At 34.5% G+C, this 18,351-nt stretch overlaps 1 protein-coding gene across 6 annotated transcripts in view; it reads right to left on the reverse strand.

Moving 5' to 3' along the window:
• TBC1D32 (TBC1 domain family member 32) overlaps positions 1 to 18,351 on the reverse strand; it is a 71,401-nt gene that overhangs the window by 28,396 nt on the left and 24,654 nt on the right. For all 6 annotated transcript variants that reach the window (XM_042016906.1, XM_042016907.1, XM_042016909.1 and 3 more), the window contains 5 exons: positions 18,223 to 18,339; positions 14,773 to 14,861; positions 4,440 to 4,562; positions 3,048 to 3,156; positions 2,111 to 2,204 (listed from right to left, as the gene is read on the reverse strand). In XM_042016906.1, the coding sequence (XP_041872840.1) occupies positions 2,111 to 2,204; positions 3,048 to 3,156; positions 4,440 to 4,562; positions 14,773 to 14,861; positions 18,223 to 18,339 (532 nt within the window). The remainder of the gene's footprint in view (positions 1 to 2,110; positions 2,205 to 3,047; positions 3,157 to 4,439; positions 4,563 to 14,772; positions 14,862 to 18,222; positions 18,340 to 18,351) is intronic.

The raw sequence follows: 18,351 nt of genomic DNA on the forward strand, positions 1-18,351 counted from the left end.
TCTTGAGCAGTAAAAGAGGACACAAATAAGAGGTCAGGACAGATAGAATAAAACCTACAGTCACAGCTTTTTTGAAAGAAACTATGCATTCTTTAACAGTATTAAGAATCTACTAGTCTTAATTATTCATGTCACAGAAACACCCAAAATAAGAGGACAGGAATGATACCTCACAGGTTACATAATGAAACACCACAGCATGAAATTTGAACACGACACGTTCAGGGAACCAGAGACATTGTGCTGGCCTTCGATCCAGTCATGCATTCCCACTCATACCAGGGCTCCAGAACTCTTGCCAGTCCAAAATCTGTGTGAGCCCTGTACATCTCCTTGCACTAAAGCAGAATGAAAATTTAACAAGTATTTTTCTAAACTTCAAGCAATCTGAGTAACACACAGCATGAATTCTGAATATTCACAACAAAGAAGTTGTAAGATCTTGTATAAATGTAACTCATAGATCGATCTCATAATCATATTTTTAACCTCTCTTATGAAAGAAGACTTCTATCACTGCCATATCATAGTGCTTAAGAATACAGTTCAGATATTCTCCATTTACTATTCATGCTCCTGATTTCTTTTTTTGCAAGCGCTAGAATAGCAATTTATGAATTTCATTCTTTTAATTTTTCATCAATTTATTCTAATACTTTCTTTCAAAATAACTTACACATCCTGAAGGCCTCAGTCTGGCAAATCATATGTTCACAATTTGGTGGTTTGTTTTGTTCTGTTTTTTTAACCTGAGTACTGAAATAGAACACTTTCAGTGTTTTGTTTCACTTTTATTTTTAAACAACAAACACAAAATATTTTGACTCCACTAACAAATGTTCTGTTAATTTTGCAGCTATATAATCTTTTACTTCAGTTACCTTTAACATTAAAAATGCCATTCCAAATTAAAATATTTCTTTGATACCATTATTTCAATTCTTCATCAAACTCATTCGCAAACCTTTGAAACTTCATTTCAGCAAACTTACTGTTAGCCAAAGTTTTACCCAAGTTTTCCTAGTTGGCTCTCATCCACAAAAGTGACAACTGTAATATCTCTTTCATTAACCCACTGGGTAATGATGAGCAACAGAATTATTCTGAACAAGAGAACAGAGGGATCCTTTGAACGTGTTCTGAGAATAATAATAACAATGCAATGTACTTTTCCAACCCAAGAGCAATACTATTGCCTTCTTGAAGACACCCACTTTACCATTATCTGATTGTTGTCTTATGAAACTTGCCTTGGGAAGCCTGGAACAGTAGTACAAAAGCTAAGATACAGAAAACTCCCTTCTTTTATAACTATATGGCCTTTCCTCTGGTCAGAGCACGGAATCACCTTTTAAAATTTTTTTCCCCAGATATTTACAAACAGACTATTTTATAGTCCACAGTTAATGAAGAATTTTTATCACTTCTGTAAATCTGTCTCTGCTAAGGAAATTCACAAATAATTTCCATTAAGTTCATCTCAGGGATATAGTAAACGCGAACAAATACAATGAATGATTTATTTACCAAATCATTCATTTGCATTGTCTGTGCAAACTAAAACCTTAAAATAGTTTCTCTGTGTGAATTAAACTGCTGTGCCTAGGTAGTTCTTCAAAGGATTCTTCAGTCTGCTCACATTCCAAATTGATGTTCAATGTGGAAACCAACTATCCTAAACGCTACCTATTTCACACACCACCAAGCTCTGTAAACACAGGGATGTGAATCACGAAAGTAGTGTACAAAAAACTCTGCAGTTTAAGCAAACTGTCTTGCTTCAGTTACTAGAGAGATGATATAAATGCACTTTGTGAGTCACCCACCCGAGACAAGCCAGGAGGTTAATCTTGAAGTTTGTATAAGAATTAGATTACCAAACAGAGCTTTGCAGATTGACAGTTGCACAAAGCCAGACAAGCAAAACCAAACCAACTTATTTAGCTACGATTGTAGCTAACACTGAAATAACCTTAAGTACTTAATGAGATTATAATCTGTGGGATGTGAGGGTAGGAAGTAGGGTGCAGGGAGGAAGGAAAAAGAAAATTTTAAAAATTGACTGAGATGCTTGCATGAAATCTACACTGCTTGCATGCTTTCTATGTACCTTGTCTGAATTCAGCTTTCCTAGGAATTTCTGAGAGATAACACTTTGGCACAGGGAATGATGAAAACATTGGCCAAGGATATAGACCACTGCCCTAGAAACAGGACCAGAAATAAATTAATTTAGCAGAAAAAATAACAGCTTTTTCTCAATTAATACACAAGGGTACAGTTCCCAGAATTACTGCCTATGAATCAAAATTATGCTTGATACTACAATTTTCAATGAGATGTGCCATAACCAAAAAAAAGGAATGAGAATCCAAAAAGCATTTGAGAATATAATTTTTTATGGTGTATATACCACTGATGTTTGATTTTATGGTTCCTTTTTTCAACCACAAAGAAAATTGCAAGTTTTAAAAAAAGTTATGAAAAAAAACCCCAACAACCTACTAAACTGTATTTCCAATTTTGTACATTGATCTAGGTGTCTTTGTTGGTTGCTGACAGTAATCTGCATTTCATCTTTATGAGACTGACAGCCAGTGAGAAGAAGAACATTTAAAGAAGTTGCTTAACAAACTGTCCATTGTTAGAACATCGATGAAAGCTCCAGGTTTTAGATACTGGACATGAAAACCCAAGCATGGAAAAAATATCAAATAAAATGAAGATAAATGGAAAGCTAGTAAAGAAAACAAAGAAATATAAAAGTGAAAAAACCCCCCTGTATTCTCTTAAAAGTAACATTAAAATGCAACAGAATAAACATGTCATCTGAACAACATAGGTACATGACAATCCCCAGATAGTGGGAACAATGTGTTTTCTCAGTGTATCACTTCTTTAAAATGTTAACGCTTTATAAAGCTAAAGGTGGTCTGGTATTTCTTAATGTTAAATAATTTTGCACATGCAAAATTATCAGCAAAAAATGTTCAGTTAATGAAGGCAGAAGTTACAGAAAAAGAAACTGGTACAGTTTAGGTTCTAACCTTATCTAATTCTCTCAAAGGCAAAATCCTTTCCTGTGGTCCTCCAATCAGATTTATTCTTACAAGAACATGGTTTCTCTCCACTGACAGACCATCAATTATAAAAACTCTGTGGAAAAAAATCCAAACAAAACACAAAAAACCTCCAAAAATTAGAACTGCTTTGATTTACTGACTGTTTAATTCAGAAAACTTTAATAAGCAAGAATATTTTAAGAAACATACTTGAATTAAAGCACAAGCTGGAATACACATAGGCATAAATAAACAGAAACATGAAGTATTTTGAGATGTCTCCAAGCATTGTTCTAACTTTGTGCTTCCCTACCTACTACTGATTAGAAACTTCTGAGCAATTACTAGACTCAAAATTTTGAGTAGAAAATACCACAAGTTTTGTTATTTCACATAAAAATTATATAATTAGGGCAGTGACAATTAATGGACCATCAAAATTTCCTCCTTATTTGGCCTACTAGTATACTTCTGCTGTCACAAATAAGCTGAGTTATTCATTATTTGAAACATAGCCAACTTGCTGTGTCTGAAGTCACTGTATGGCCCAAGGTACAAAATTTTTGAAAGCAGTAAAATCCAGTTTTTATTCACCAAGTTTCTTAACAGAAGTTTTGCCTGAGTAGGGAAATAGGAGGTTTCATCTTCAAATAGTAAATTACTATCATCTTCACCCATACTGTTTGACTTACATTCTGTAATGGTCCCACATAACAAATAGTAAGAGAAAAATACTTAAAACACTGCATTCTGTGAGAAAGAAAAAAATGTCTGTAACTAAATGACTTTCTGCTTCTCTCCCAAAAATATTTTTTTCCTTTTGAAAGGATGTGCTGTGCAATTTTATTTAAAAGACAGCAGTGGAAAGTCATAGAAGCTGGAGAGTTGTATCTTAGTCAAACTGTTGGAGAGTTGACAAAGCTACAAACCAAACAGTGACAACAACAAAAACACTCTCCCACAAAAATCCCCAAGTGCTGATGATGCCTTTAATTCATGAACATTAAAACAATACCCTGATTTTATATTAAATACATAACATTAAAAACCAGTATAAATTAAAAGGCATATTTACATCCACAATTTTTGAACACTTTTTGTTTAAGGAACAACTTAAAAGTAATACAAATAAAAAGTAGTAAAATAATTGCTTTTTTATTTCTTTTATTTTTGGGGTCAACATGGGAGAAAGAGAAGTCTATTTTATCTTTTCATAATTTAAAACTTCTGACAAACCTGCATGTAAGGAAACTTACGGACATTAGAAGCCACCTTAAGTGAAAGCATTTGTACGTTTAAAGCCACTAAGGCATTCATGTGTTTGCTCAGAAGAAGAATTTGATGGCTAAAATAACATTTACATCAGTCACTTCTTACCCATGTCCTTCTGACGTTTCTGTGACATTTTCCTCTTGAGCAGTTAGTAAAACTTGTGACACTTTATACTGAGTCTCCAAGAGTAAAAGGGTATTGAGCTCACAGCACAGCACATTCAACAGCCTGCAGAAGGACACATTGAAATGATACGACATCAGTCAGGACTCCAGTAACGCACAGTAAGACAAGAGTGAACGTGTTTATGAGATCTTGCAATGGAAAGCAAGGGGAGAAATACACAACAAAAAAACCCACTTGAAGTGTCTGACAAAAACCCAGGCATTACTAGGTCAGGAACACTCCTTTATATAATTTTTAGCCACTCAAGTGGCACAACCTTAATCAAACAGGGTCCCAACAGATTTTTTTGTGTGCACTGAACAACCAGAGAAAATACCCACTGGTCAGCTCAGTCTGCTTTTGAGTTTGCATCACAGAATGACAGAAATGACGCAGGCTTAGTAAGACACTCCATGTGAAATGTAAGGAAATTATACAATAATAGGCTGGTAAGGCAACTCAGAGTCAGGTTGTCTGAAGGGGGAGGAAGGCAGGGAGGTAAAAAAATATCTTTCCTTTAGAAAGTAGGCTTTTAAGCCCTTCTGTATAATCAAATTTAACACAGTTCAAAAGCAATAAAAGATTTAATGTGTAACATAACCAAAAAATCTGCTGGGTTGGGGTTTTTTCAGAGAAACATGAATGGTAAATGAAATTAGTAATAACAAGTGCCCAAGACAGTGCCTTATATACAATTTTCTTTCATAAATTTGGGGCAAATTAACAGGGTAAGTACTCCAATATATTTTCATATAAATCTGAAGTAAAGTAATCCAAATCATACTACTTTTTCTTTTAACTAATCTATTCATTCTAAGACCGCAACAGAATAATTTTATTGAGGGCTTCCAGTTCAAGGAAAACTGTAAATGTAACTAAACATTCTTGTTACTGGTTTTATTTCCTGTTTTAACACAGTCATAAAATGAAACATAAATTACATCTGATCAGCATTTTATTTTGTATTCACATAAGATTTGATATGAACTAGAAAATACACTGTTTTAAATTGTTTGTTAGTCAAAGCTTATTTTCTTCCCTGTAATTCCCAATATGCTTCTACTGACAATAGCAAAAATTCATAAGCCATTCTCCCAATAATTTAACACCTGCAAATTCATACAGTTGTGGCCAAGGATTAAACAGTCAAGATGAGAATATGTCTCTTTAGGTTTTTTTCCTGTTGTTTTTTAATACAACTTGATCTGTTCAGTTTCAGTATTCTTCAGGTTTTATTTCTTTTACATTATCTATTTTGTGACATCAATTTGTTCTCAGTACTTTTCAAAATCACAGAAGAAGCAATGACAGTTCAACTATAACTTTTATTACTACTATTATTTAGAAGAAAAAAAAAACAGAAAAGAGCACTGAAACCATCATGAAGATGGACAATTTCTTCTGTTAAGTACAATAAATGGCAAAAACCTATTTACAGCAGTTAAAAACCACTTGGGAGAAGACTGGTAGCTGAGAATGCTTTATAACATCTCCTCTGGTAGGCAAGGCAGGGCAAAAAACAACCATAAGCAAATAAAATTAGGTAGATGGAATAGTCGTAAAATAAATGACAAAATATACAAGATCTAATATGAGCAGCTGCTGCTTGGGCATCCAAATGAAATTTTCACCTATATAGAAAAATACATTTAAAATGCTATTATTGAAGTACAGGTGTATTTAGTTAAATGTAATATTCCATTAATTACCTTCCAATGTCATAAATGTATAGACTAAGGTTTGTAATTTTTTTTAAAAAATCACATTTTATAGTATGTATATTTGTAACCATGCTTGAATACAGCTATGGAGATTTTTCTTTTTTGTTTGCTTTTAATTGCATTTGGAACATAAGAATTGTATCAAACTCCCCAACTCAATATCTCATCTATAAGAAGCACATGCTTGTGAGAATGTATAAAACCTTTACAGATATAATACAACAAGATAAAACATATCTTTTTGAGACATATTTTTAAATTTTCTTTGGAAACCGGAAGACAGAATTCCCAATCTGAATACTGCTGAAAATTGGAAGACAGGCTTTGATGAAGTTCTTGTATCTGGGGAGAACCCAATGCAACAGCACAGGCTGGGGGCCAGTCAGTCAGAAAGCAGCTTTGCAGACAAGGACCTGGGAGTCCTAATGGTCAATAGGTTGAACATGAGCCAGAAACATGCCCTTGAAGGCCAGCGCCATCCTGGGCTGAGTAATGAAGAGTGCTGCCAAAAGTCACTTTGAGGGAGGTGACCCTGCCCCTCTGTTGGCACTGGTAAAGTCATACTGGAGTGCTGAGTCTAGTTCTGGGCTCCCCAGTAACAGCATGACAGGGATGCACTGGAGGAGGTCCAGCAAAAGGCCGAGAGGATGATTAAGGCTTGGGCCATTTGGCATAGAGAAAAGCAGAGAGAGCTGTGAGTGCTCAGCCTACAGAAGAGGATCCTCAGGGGAGATCCTGTCAATGTGTATAAATATCGAACAGGAAGGTTTGAAAATTGAGTCAGCCTCTTCTCAGTGATACCCAGTGAAAGGACTAGATGCAATGGGCATGAATTGAAAGACAGGAAATTCCATTTTAATATATTGTGACGGTGGTAAAACAGTGGAACAAATTGCCCAGAAACGCTGCAGGATCACCAGCCATGACAATATTCTAAACCAGACTGGACACAGCCTTGAGTAATGCTCTGTAGTTGAACCCACTTTGAGCAGAGCAGTCGTACTACACAATCTTCCACCTCCCTTTCAATTCTGATTATATAATTCTGTGATCACTACTAATAAGATATACCATACACCCAGGAACAAACTGCAATGCATATAAAATACAAGATTATCTGAAGGCAGTCCTTTATAGAAGAATAATTTTAAAGATATTCAGAAATATCAAAATACATATCATAGCTGTGAAAGTATGCTAGGAATAAGTAATTTTGTTCTGAATTCTGCACTTCCTGCCCTATCTTTCCTGGAAGGTGGTCCCTGGATTCTATCCCTTCAACTACAATTTCACAACTAATACTTCACTGCAGAAATCCCTAATCTAAAAAAAAGGCATTCTAACTAGTATTTTGTTCCACAAACTATCTCCCCTGCTTTTGGTATGTGGAATCATAATGACTTCTTTAATTATAACAGAAAAAAAGGTCCTTCTTGGGATATAAGTCAGCTAGTAAATAAACCTTGCTAATTTTTATGTTGCCTCTCTAAATTTTTTTGCCTGAAAATAATATAATTAAACTGCCCATGATTTACTCTGAGTTGCTAAAAACGCATATGATGAGGATAGCTTATTAACATACTTCTCAATATTTTTTCTATGAGTTCCTTTTAAGAACACAAAGCAATATATCCTTTGTTCTTTTTCCCAACGTCAAACTATGTTTATCTCAACAGGACCTTTATTATGGTAAATCCAATTCTATTTTCCTGCAGTTCCCACTACACTACCATATACTGTTCTTCCTTACTGTCGTAATATATGTTCTTTCCAAAGCCACTCTGATGTTCTGTCCTCACTTCAGGGATATCTGCTAATGCTCAGCTGGTGGTGAAAGATGCAAGATACTGTTCTTGAACACAGCAGCTGTAACAGTCGGTGGTGGGTTGACACCAGTCAGCAACTAAGCACCCACCCTGCTGCTCACTCCCTTGCCACAGTGCCTGGCCAGTCTACAGACAATGAGACCTGCAAGACCAACCTCCAAGCCCCTCAGTTTTTATTACTGAGTGGGATGTTACACGGTATAAAACATTCCTCTGGTCAGTTCCGGTCAGTTGTCCCAGCTGTACTCATTCCCAGCCTCTTGCACATTCCTAGCCTACTTTCTGGGGAGTGGGGATAAAAAAGAAAGCCCTGTAGCTGAGCAGTTGCTTGCACAATTTCAGTGGGAACATGCTTTGTTATCAATACTCTTTTACTCACAAATTCAAAACACAGCATCCATGTGGGGTTCTATAAAAAATTTAACCCCAGTCCATACATAGTCCAGTGAAACAAGATAAAATTCCTTGCTATAAGCAGCACGAAATTTCCACCATCTAGAAAAAAGAAAGCAGCTCAAAATAAACTATACTACAAACTCAGTAATAGATGTGTGCATGCAGCATAAAATGGCTAACTAAACACAAAATGCTTATATCTATGCTATAGACAGTGACATGAGGATGAAATAGAGGACTAAACTGGTCTCTAGTAAAAGGTTTTCTTTTGGCTTGCAGTTACTGCCTTCTACAGCTATAAGCATGGCTGAATCAGGTCAGTGCAAAATACACAGCATGGTATTTGTAGAGAGCTCAGTTGTGACAAGGTAAGGTGCTTTTATCTCTCAGGAATAAATATTAAAAACTGAAGAGCAATAAAACAAGGACTGGAACTTCTTTGCAGTAGCAGGACCTCCTTGTCACTAAATGAGTATGTACAACAACAGTGAAATCCAAAGCAAAACTTTCATTAAACAATTTCAGTGTCATCATCATCAGGGGCAGCCTCAAAACATTTAACATCAGAGCTTACATTAACAATTTGATTTATTCTTTATTATGCTTTGAATAAGAGCCCAAACTTCAATGAGAACGTGGATCCAAACAGTGAGTGGCAATGACTATCAAGTACCAGACCAGTAGACAAAGGCTATGGCTAACAAAAAACCCCCAAAGAAGTCAAAAGCCACTCAGTCAGTGTTAGAACACAAAGGGCATTTGGAAGCTTCAGCCAAGCAAAGCTTTGCACACTGCCTTTGCACACTGAACAAAAGGCATTAGCAATGAGCAGATAGAGGATGCCTCTGCACTTGGTCTAGCTAAAGGATTGAGGCTTCTAGTTGTTCCACTGAGGGCAATGCATGGTTTTGAAAAAAATATGAGTTTCTGGATACAGAAGTTACACCTTTGGTGCCTGGGGCAGTGGAAGCTACTACCTTAGGGCAGTCATGTTTCTCCCAGAAAACTCAGTGACTAATGTATTCCTTACAATGTTTGCCACATGAAGAGATTTTCAAAAGAGCACCTACGCCACTTCAGCTACCCAATGTACCTACAAATGACATGTAATCTGATTGCTAATGGTAAAAAGTTTCCCTAGCTAAACAAAAATGCTTTCCATGAGCATCACTTGCCAGCCTAGAGGACTGAGAAGTGAAGTGCTTTAATCTTCCCTCAGCTAAGTAAAGAAAAAAAGTCAACGAACAAGTGACATCTGATCACAGAATCTACTGTTCCTATTTTATTAATAATGATTTGTTTTAAATTAATAAACCTAAAAAAACTTTTATTAATATATAAATTAGCAAAAAATTGAATAAATTGTGTAACTACATGACCACAGATAATGTAGACGCATTCTCACATAATCCTGTTGCAAATCCTCATCACTAGTAGTCACTGCTAACCCAGACCCTGCCCCCTTTCACCTTTGGGTTCTGCTAATCATAATGTTTTTTAATAAAGAGAAAGAAAAAGAGCCACTAAATATAAATAGCATTATGTTGCAATCATTAAAATCACACATTCTCTTAATTAACAATACACATAATGCAAGAACAACTAAGGAACAATCTACTTTATATGCTGAGGCTACCTCACTATTAAAATGCAATTATATAAGGGGTCTTTTTACAATGCAGTTGACAAAAGTAATGGAGAAGAACGCAGGGGTGTTTGTTATGTGTATTTCCTAAACTCACAAAGTTATCTTTTGCCTATCACTTTTTTTTTCATTTAATTCATTCATCTGGATTTCACTGGAGTGCTTTAGATGAAATTTTGACTACTACGTACTGCTTTAAGGCAAATTTCAAGATGCTGATTGATTTTGATGTTAGTATAGTATGAGCCATTTAAATTTTCTCTGCTAGTTTTTGGGGCAACAAAAATAGATACAATGCATTTTTATAATTTTCTGCACCCATTTGGTAAGCAACAAAACTAGGGTAATAAATAAAAAAACATATTTGCCATGATATTTTATATGACAAAGAAAATGTGACCTAACAATGTCAAAATATTTATTACACAAACCTGAAAATAACAAGCCAATATTCTTTTCCTACTTGCAGCAGACAGTAGCTTTACAATCCTGAAGCTGATACAGATGAGCATATGACTTAGACTAATATTTACAATTTTCTATAATTCCACAGAAACAGAAATGCATTTATTCACACTGAGCATTGTAATAAATACTGTGTTTTCAGCCTTGCCTTGCCTAAACCTAAACTAAATCTATTTTTCATTGCAGTTCAAATTATACTTCTACAAAATAGGTTATCTTCATATATCTCTAATGCTAGTTAAAGCACATTGTGTCTTTACAATTAAGCAGTCACAATTAGCATGTCTGAAGGAAAAGGATGTACCCTCAGAATTTTCCAGGTATTTCTCTGCAGAAAGCCAAACTCTTGAACAGGCTGCTTTCCTTGTCGCCTGATGCCCACTAGCAGGAGGCGTCTCAGTGAACAAGTGTGGAGCTAACAAAGGTTCTTCTGATTCAGAATGTACATACAAAAGATCTTTTGACTTCACAGTATTTAGGAGTTCTATTGATCTATGGTCGAAATAAGCCACTGGGGAAAAAATAAGATAGCCAAAGAAAGAAAGGGTCTTGTTTTCCTCTTTAAAGTATTCAAATGCCCCTACTATCATATTACCATATATCCACAAAAAAAAAAAAGATTCCAGGAACAGTGTTATAGAAGTACTCTATTAAGTAAAGGGAGTTTTTGCAAAGCTGCCTGTAAACCAACTCTTATGCCCTCCCACTGCCCACAGCCTATGCATATTCCAGTAATGTTGTTTCTCCTGTTTTTTTACTCAAGCCAACACTAATGGAGTATCTTTGAATTTATTTTGGGGTATTGATACTGTTTAGAGACAGGAACCTGATTATCAAAGGTACAAATTTTGACTCTGCCACACTTTAATCCAGCTAACAAAATGGTATCACTAACATTCAGAAAACTAATTTTCTGAATAGAGGGTACAGCAATATGTAAATGCCTGAATAATGCTCTAGGCAAAGACTTTGAAAATACACATATTATGCATATATTTTCTTGGCAGGCTGTAAAAACTCAAAAGTCATGAATGTATTTACTATACTGAAATACTAGACAAGTTGCCTTGATAATGTATAAAGCCATCAATCTGAAAGATTCCTTTATTAATATAAGTTACAGAGATTCAAAGAGCTTGGCCTTAAAAGGAAGCTGCTGAAAACTTCTAGTGCTACATTTTAGGAAAACTGCTATTTCTCATATGCAGTACCTTTTCAAACCAGATCGATGGGTACACTTGTATCAGAGAAATAAAGCTGATAATTAAATTAAGAAAATACTCTGTGTTTAGTATGTTAAAAAAATATTGCTTTAATTACTGCTTTGAATTTCCCTTCCCTAGGATTTGTGCTCTGATGGCAAGTTCAGAACCTTCTAAAACAGAAAGACCACTGAAAATTCCTGCATTGGTTCCTGTGCATCCAGATTTTCAGCCTGTAGAAAAGAGTGTCTGAGACAGCCTTCAGTGTTCTTTTATCAACTGATATTGGCCAACTGGGAGACTTCTCGATTCTAAATAAGTGTAAATCTGCTTTGAAGCTGAAAGCTGAACTGACAGTTTGAAAATCTTTCTATACACAAATTAGGAACTGTCTATATACTTGCACATATCTATTCCTATCTCCCACTTCTTGCCTAAGGTTTTCCTTTAATAAATAAGTAATAATGATAATAATATCTTTTTTTTCCCCCAATTAGCTTAAAAGGACCTTCAAATGAATAAATCTCATCACAGAAACACACAATAGTGCAATTAATGGAATACCAGTTCACTGCCTGTGAAATTACTGAAGAACCATCCTAGGCCAAGACACTCCCAATAACTTAAAAACAAAAAACAAACAAACAAAACTAAAAACAAACAAGCAAATTAAAAAAAAAAAAAAGAAAAAAACAAAAGAAGAAAATCAAAGATAGCACAGATTTGAACTTAGCTACAGCTTACTGTGCAACTATTTCACCCTTGACCACACAGGTCCTCATCTATAGGAATGCACCATAGGGAGTATTCTCTAACAGATATTGGCTATGCACACCATATCTAGCTTCCCTGTGTTTTCCCTTTGATCTCTACTGCATGCACACCACTTTACAGAGTGCTTAAGCTTGAAAAGGAAAGTTGACAGAAGAGCCTCTACCAGTCTGTCCTTCAAAATTATAATTCAGAATTCATACTTATTCAAAATGAAGAAAACTATCCACTAGAGAATGCAATAATAACATTACAAACATAAATATATACATCTGTGCATTTTGGATTAAACAGACAGTGGAAATACCAATGTATTAAAAGTTTTTATATGCAATGATACAGATAATAACCAAAATAATTTAAGACACTGAAGCTCAGTATACACCTGAAGGAAAATTTAGTTCTAAATTGCAGAAGTTGTTTAACATTCAAGTAAGTAAATGTGTAACTGTTTTGAACAATAAAAACAGGACCTTACAGTATAACCTGTAAGTTAAACAGATCTGAAGTTCAGCACTCAGCTCTGGGTGAGCCACATGTACAAATATAAAGTGTATGGCCGTATAGATCTGTGAACAATTAAAATAAAGTGGGTTTGGCTGTACTGCTGGTATTGAGTCTAGCAAAAATGTTTCTAGACAAAATCTTCACAAAATCATACTGCTTTTCAATGCTGCAATTATCACAAACACCTAAATATTTTATTTCTACATAACAGCAAGGAGAAATGTAGATCTTTTGCTCCAATTTCCATATTTTCAGATCTGTTAAGCATCTAATATTATTTGATCTAACTGCTGCTGAACTTAGAACTCTTGATGGAATTTGGTCACGGAGCAAACCAACTACACAAGGCAAGGTTCATTTTACAGAACATGGATGTCTGCAGTCAGTAGCATTTACAGGAAAAATCACAGAACTTTAACTGTATGCCTCCCACGTTCAGATAATATAGGCTACAGTTTCTTGCAAGTCTTAATAATCTAAATAAGTCTTAACACTGTAAATCCTGATTTAGAAGGGCCCCATCAGGATCAAGTCCAACTCCTGTTCCTGCACAGGACACCCCAAGAATTGCACCACAGGCTGAGAGCATTGTCCAAATGCTTTCTTGAACTCTGTCAGGCTTGGTGCTGTGACCACCTTCCAGGGAGCCTGTTCCAGTGCCCAACCACCCTTTATTTTAAGCTGTAAACCATCTCATTTTCTCTTGATCCTAATTAAATCAATGGAAGGTCTGTCAAGTTTTCTGTGGAGTCTACCTAATCGTAAATGAAGAAAATAATTTATTTTTCAAATTTCATCTTAAGACTTCTCATTCCTATATAAACTAGTGATTTTCTCCAAAGCAGCATTTATAACTTCTATGTCAAAATCATGTATCTCCCAATTCCAATCTCTGCCGTTGTCCATCTCCTCCATGCTCATCCTTATCAACAAACTGATATCTTACAGTTATTCATACATAGTATGAAATAATTTTACAGTGATATCAAAGTACAAATATGGCTGCAAAAAGCTAGTGTTTCAAAACTTAATCAGTTGGGCTATATTGTGCTCAAACAAGGTTATCAAAGTTTTCCATATTATGAAGTACAATACAATAGATCTTTTATTTCAACTGCATAAAATAAGTTCATAACAAAAATGTGAATTCAAGGATTTATATATTCAGCCTTGGAAAACAGAATAAAAATGCAGAAACTAATGTCTACGTTAAAATTATAAGGCACTGAATATTACAAAACATGAGCATAACAGTGTGAGCATCTTTTAAGTTTACCTTCAGGTTCTAGAAATATTTGGAATCAAATGCTACTCTTCTCAAACTTAAGTTTTTGTGAAATCGGTGATAATTAAACAAATACTTAAGAGAACAATTTTAAGTACAGGGAGACTACATAAGCCAAACTGACATAAACATAGTAAAAATAATTTATTTCAGTATTTTGGTGTACAGTGGATGTACAACTTGTTTTTTACAGTCAAATAGGCAAAATCACATGCAATTTCTATCACTGCTTCTCATATTACAATATATCCATTTACAGATAATAAGATTAGATTCAAACTGTTCTCATTTTGTAGGCCATTTTTCATTTAATCTCCTTATGCTAAAAAGGGGGGAAATTTCACCTTCATACATCATAAAACCCAAACAATGTTATCTTGTCAGAAGTAACACATCCAAGCATGTTATATCCTATTTAGTTAACGTGACCAGAGAATAAAAAACATGCATCTTACCTCAGACCAAATATATGGGATTGTTCGTAATTGAATAAGGAATGAATTTTAGCTTCTGAGTTCAAAATTATAAGCCTGTCAATGATATCCTGCCAAAGGAAGAGAAATGTATGCTTTTGTAATTTATGCACATCATAGTTTCATATGGATATTTACTATTGAATGAAAGCTATTATTAAAACACACACCAAAATTATTTCTGTAACAAGAGGTGTTTTCCACACAAAAGTCAATGGCAAAAAGAAACCATGTAGAAGGTTAGGAAAAAAAAATCTGTTAAAAAATATACAAAAAGATCCTTGCATATCAACTATCTTAGTTCTTCTTCAGTATTAAACCACAAAAAAAAAGTTAAACTCTTTTTTGTATGTTTGAATGTGTACATGTCTATTTCAATGAAGAGAAAATCAAATCCTTTAGTATAATAACCCTTTTTCACACTGGTTAGTAGTACATGCTTCAAGTCACAGCCATTTATTCCCAGTTTAGCAAGGCTTGGCTCAGATGTTGAGGCTTACACCTTTTATCTTAGAGCATCTCATGTAACAGACAATGACCTGTTACACTTCTTCCACATATCTAATCTAATTATCTTCCCCTGGTTCACTGCATATGCAAACTGCTTCTGAAGGAATAATTTCATTCAAAAAATAGGAAAGAACAAAAACATTCAGTGATGTTATCATCTCAGAGACAGATTGCTGTGCTATGGTCAGAGGAAACAGATTACAAAATCGTTATCAGCTTTATTTAATCTCTATTAAATACAATAGTTTTATTTTCACATTTAAGAAGTACAGTTTCAGAGACAGCAGAGGGAGTTATTATTCACCTAATTAGATCAATGAGTCATTTCGATAAGATTTGAGGGGAAAGTTAAGACCCATACTTTCATGAAATCAACAAAAGATCTGTTTTTTAACAGAGAAAAGTAAAATTCCTGAGTAAAACTCACAGTAGCAAAAAAAAGTCTATAACTTTTCAAAGTAAACTGTCTTCATAAAATGCATTCTTATTTAAAATGAAAGCATATTTTTCCTATTAGATTTTTGGGGCTGTGGGGAAGACAGCTTTTTCCACATAATACATTCACAATCAAATTCTCAATTAAAAAACTCAACTTGTACCTCAAGGCTGTTCATAAAATTGATAATGCAAGCAATTGATTTGTATGGGATTTAAGATTTTTTTGGTATATTTGTACATTCAAATGCTAAGGGATATTTCTCTGGTAACAACCTCCTCTCATTTATGAATCAAAGCTTGGAGCTGCAAAAGTGTACAAAGAGCAGGCACAGTGAGAGGACTACTGAGAAAGGAGACCAAGCTTGGATTTGGGATTTTAGGAAGGAAGATAATTAACGAGGTTTAACACAAGATTACATCCAAAAAATGTGCAGACAGATCTGCACTGCTCAGCTATAGAGCACAGCTTAAATATTATGGTCAGATGCCATCTACTTTGAATACCTAAGACAAACCATCTAAGACTCTCTAGAATCACTGAAGAAAATTACCTGTTTTAACATCTTGCAAAGCTACAGATCTAGAGGGTACTATCCAAACTAGATTCCCCTGAATATATGTACTGCAGAAACCCTCAAAGAGTGAAGGCAGGGAGAAGAACCCTCATTTATATGTTCCATTTTCTAAAGTAACTTTACATGCCAAACACAGGAAAAAGAAATCTTGAATGTATTAAGGAAAACTTTCCAAAGGGCACAAAATAAAAACCTGATTAGTCTACAGTTTGAAGTAGTAAAAGCTCAGCTGACAATCTGTTCAGTCAATGATGCAGCTAGTCAGACAAAAATACAAAGGAGGTAAAAATGGTTAAATCCTGGGTAGTCAAGAAATAAATATACAAAAATGAGTAAGTTCTGTGCATTAGCAAATATAGTCTAGCATAAACAAGTCAGATTCTGTGGCAATGTGACACAATTCAGAAACAGAGAAAAAATAAGGAACACAGTCAAATCTTCTAGTGGCATTGAAATTGCTTTTACTTTGCTTTCTATAGTTACATCTGGCCAAAATCTTTTATCTTTTGCTTTCTGCAATCACTGCCCAAAGACGTGGTTATAACAAATCTGTATCTCTCCTTAACTTCAGAAGTTTTCTGAGTACTTAGACTCAGCCATTATATGTTAAATTAACATTAGAGGATCTGACTATTTCCTTTCTGTTAACTACATAACCTTGGATGCCTGTCTTACATAGCTAGACATATCTCTATCCAATCTTGGATGTCTAGGCTTACAAAACCCACGGCTGCATAGTAGTTAAGTGAGACAAGCCTCATCCAAAACATCTTTATCTCCTCAGGGAACTTTGCACAATTGTACCAGTATTGGCATTTCTAGAAACTAGGAGAATTTCATAAAAATACTGAAGTGCCTCAAAAGCTAAAACAACACTGGCTTTCAAAAGTTACAAAAATCATTCTTGAAATAATTTGAATGCTCCCAAATATTCGTCATCTTCAGCATACATCTACCTTCCTTGCTCCCAATGCCTTAAAAAACTTGGTAACTGAACAAAGCTATCCATCAGTGAACACACTAACATTGAGTAGATTGGAAAAATGAAATTTATCATGCCATTTCCTCCTGAAATCATCAAAACAGTATTGCAAAAAAGAACTCAAAAATCCCTTCCAAACATAACATACACTATTATGGTAAACTCTGTCTAAACAACTTAAACTATCACCAATCCAGAGCCTGTGCTAAACAAACACTTCAACATAACAGCAATTAAAGTGCTAACTCATTAGAAAAAAAATTTGATTTTAACTGCCACACAAGGTCACAAATTACTTGTCTGTGCTTTGTAGATGAGAAAAAAGCCGTAATTGACTAAGTTGGATGATTGAATACAAAATAATACTAAATACAGAAATGGTGAAACTATTTTTCTGAAGTATGTCTTAATCAGTAGCTTTCCCATTACTGATTTTTTCCTTTGTGTGAATCATGTGTCCTATTAAAAAAATTGCCTGAGGTATGGGGATTTTGTGTTTTCATTTTGTTGGTTTGTTTTTTTTTTTTCTTTTATTCTGTTTAAATCCACAGATAGTGTGATAGAGCAATGCTGTATAAAACACAAGTATATGTACTTATCAACATTTTCCAGTATGTAACTGCATGCACATACAAATGTGTTTCTGTATGTTACTTTTTTCCATGAAAAAACACGATTCTAACACAAGTCAGGAAAGACGATCTTTAGATTAGGCATCAAATTTTATATTATCTTTAAGATTTCAAACTGAAAATTTAGGTTAATATGAAGTCATATGTGCATATACTGCCCTCATGCTGTATATAATACAAAATGCAGAAAAATTCAAAATCTTTCAATAAGAAAAAAACTTACGTCTTTTATAGAAATAACATTTTCTCAGGAAGAAACATCTTAACAGAAGTATTTTCCTTTCAAAATACTTACAATTATATCTGTGGGTACTTCACGGAATGAATACATGGGTTTATTTGGTATATCTTGTTTACTCAGGAGCTCAAAAACTGCTGGATAAGTGAGCAAGTTTACCAGAAACAAAAAAGACTAGAGAAAGAA

Source organism: Corvus kubaryi, unplaced genomic scaffold (assembly GCF_017639235.1).
Source record: "Corvus kubaryi isolate FWS band 111438036 unplaced genomic scaffold, C.kubaryi_AGA036_p1.0 split3-73, whole genome shotgun sequence".
NCBI lineage: Eukaryota > Metazoa > Chordata > Aves > Passeriformes > Corvidae > Corvus > Corvus kubaryi.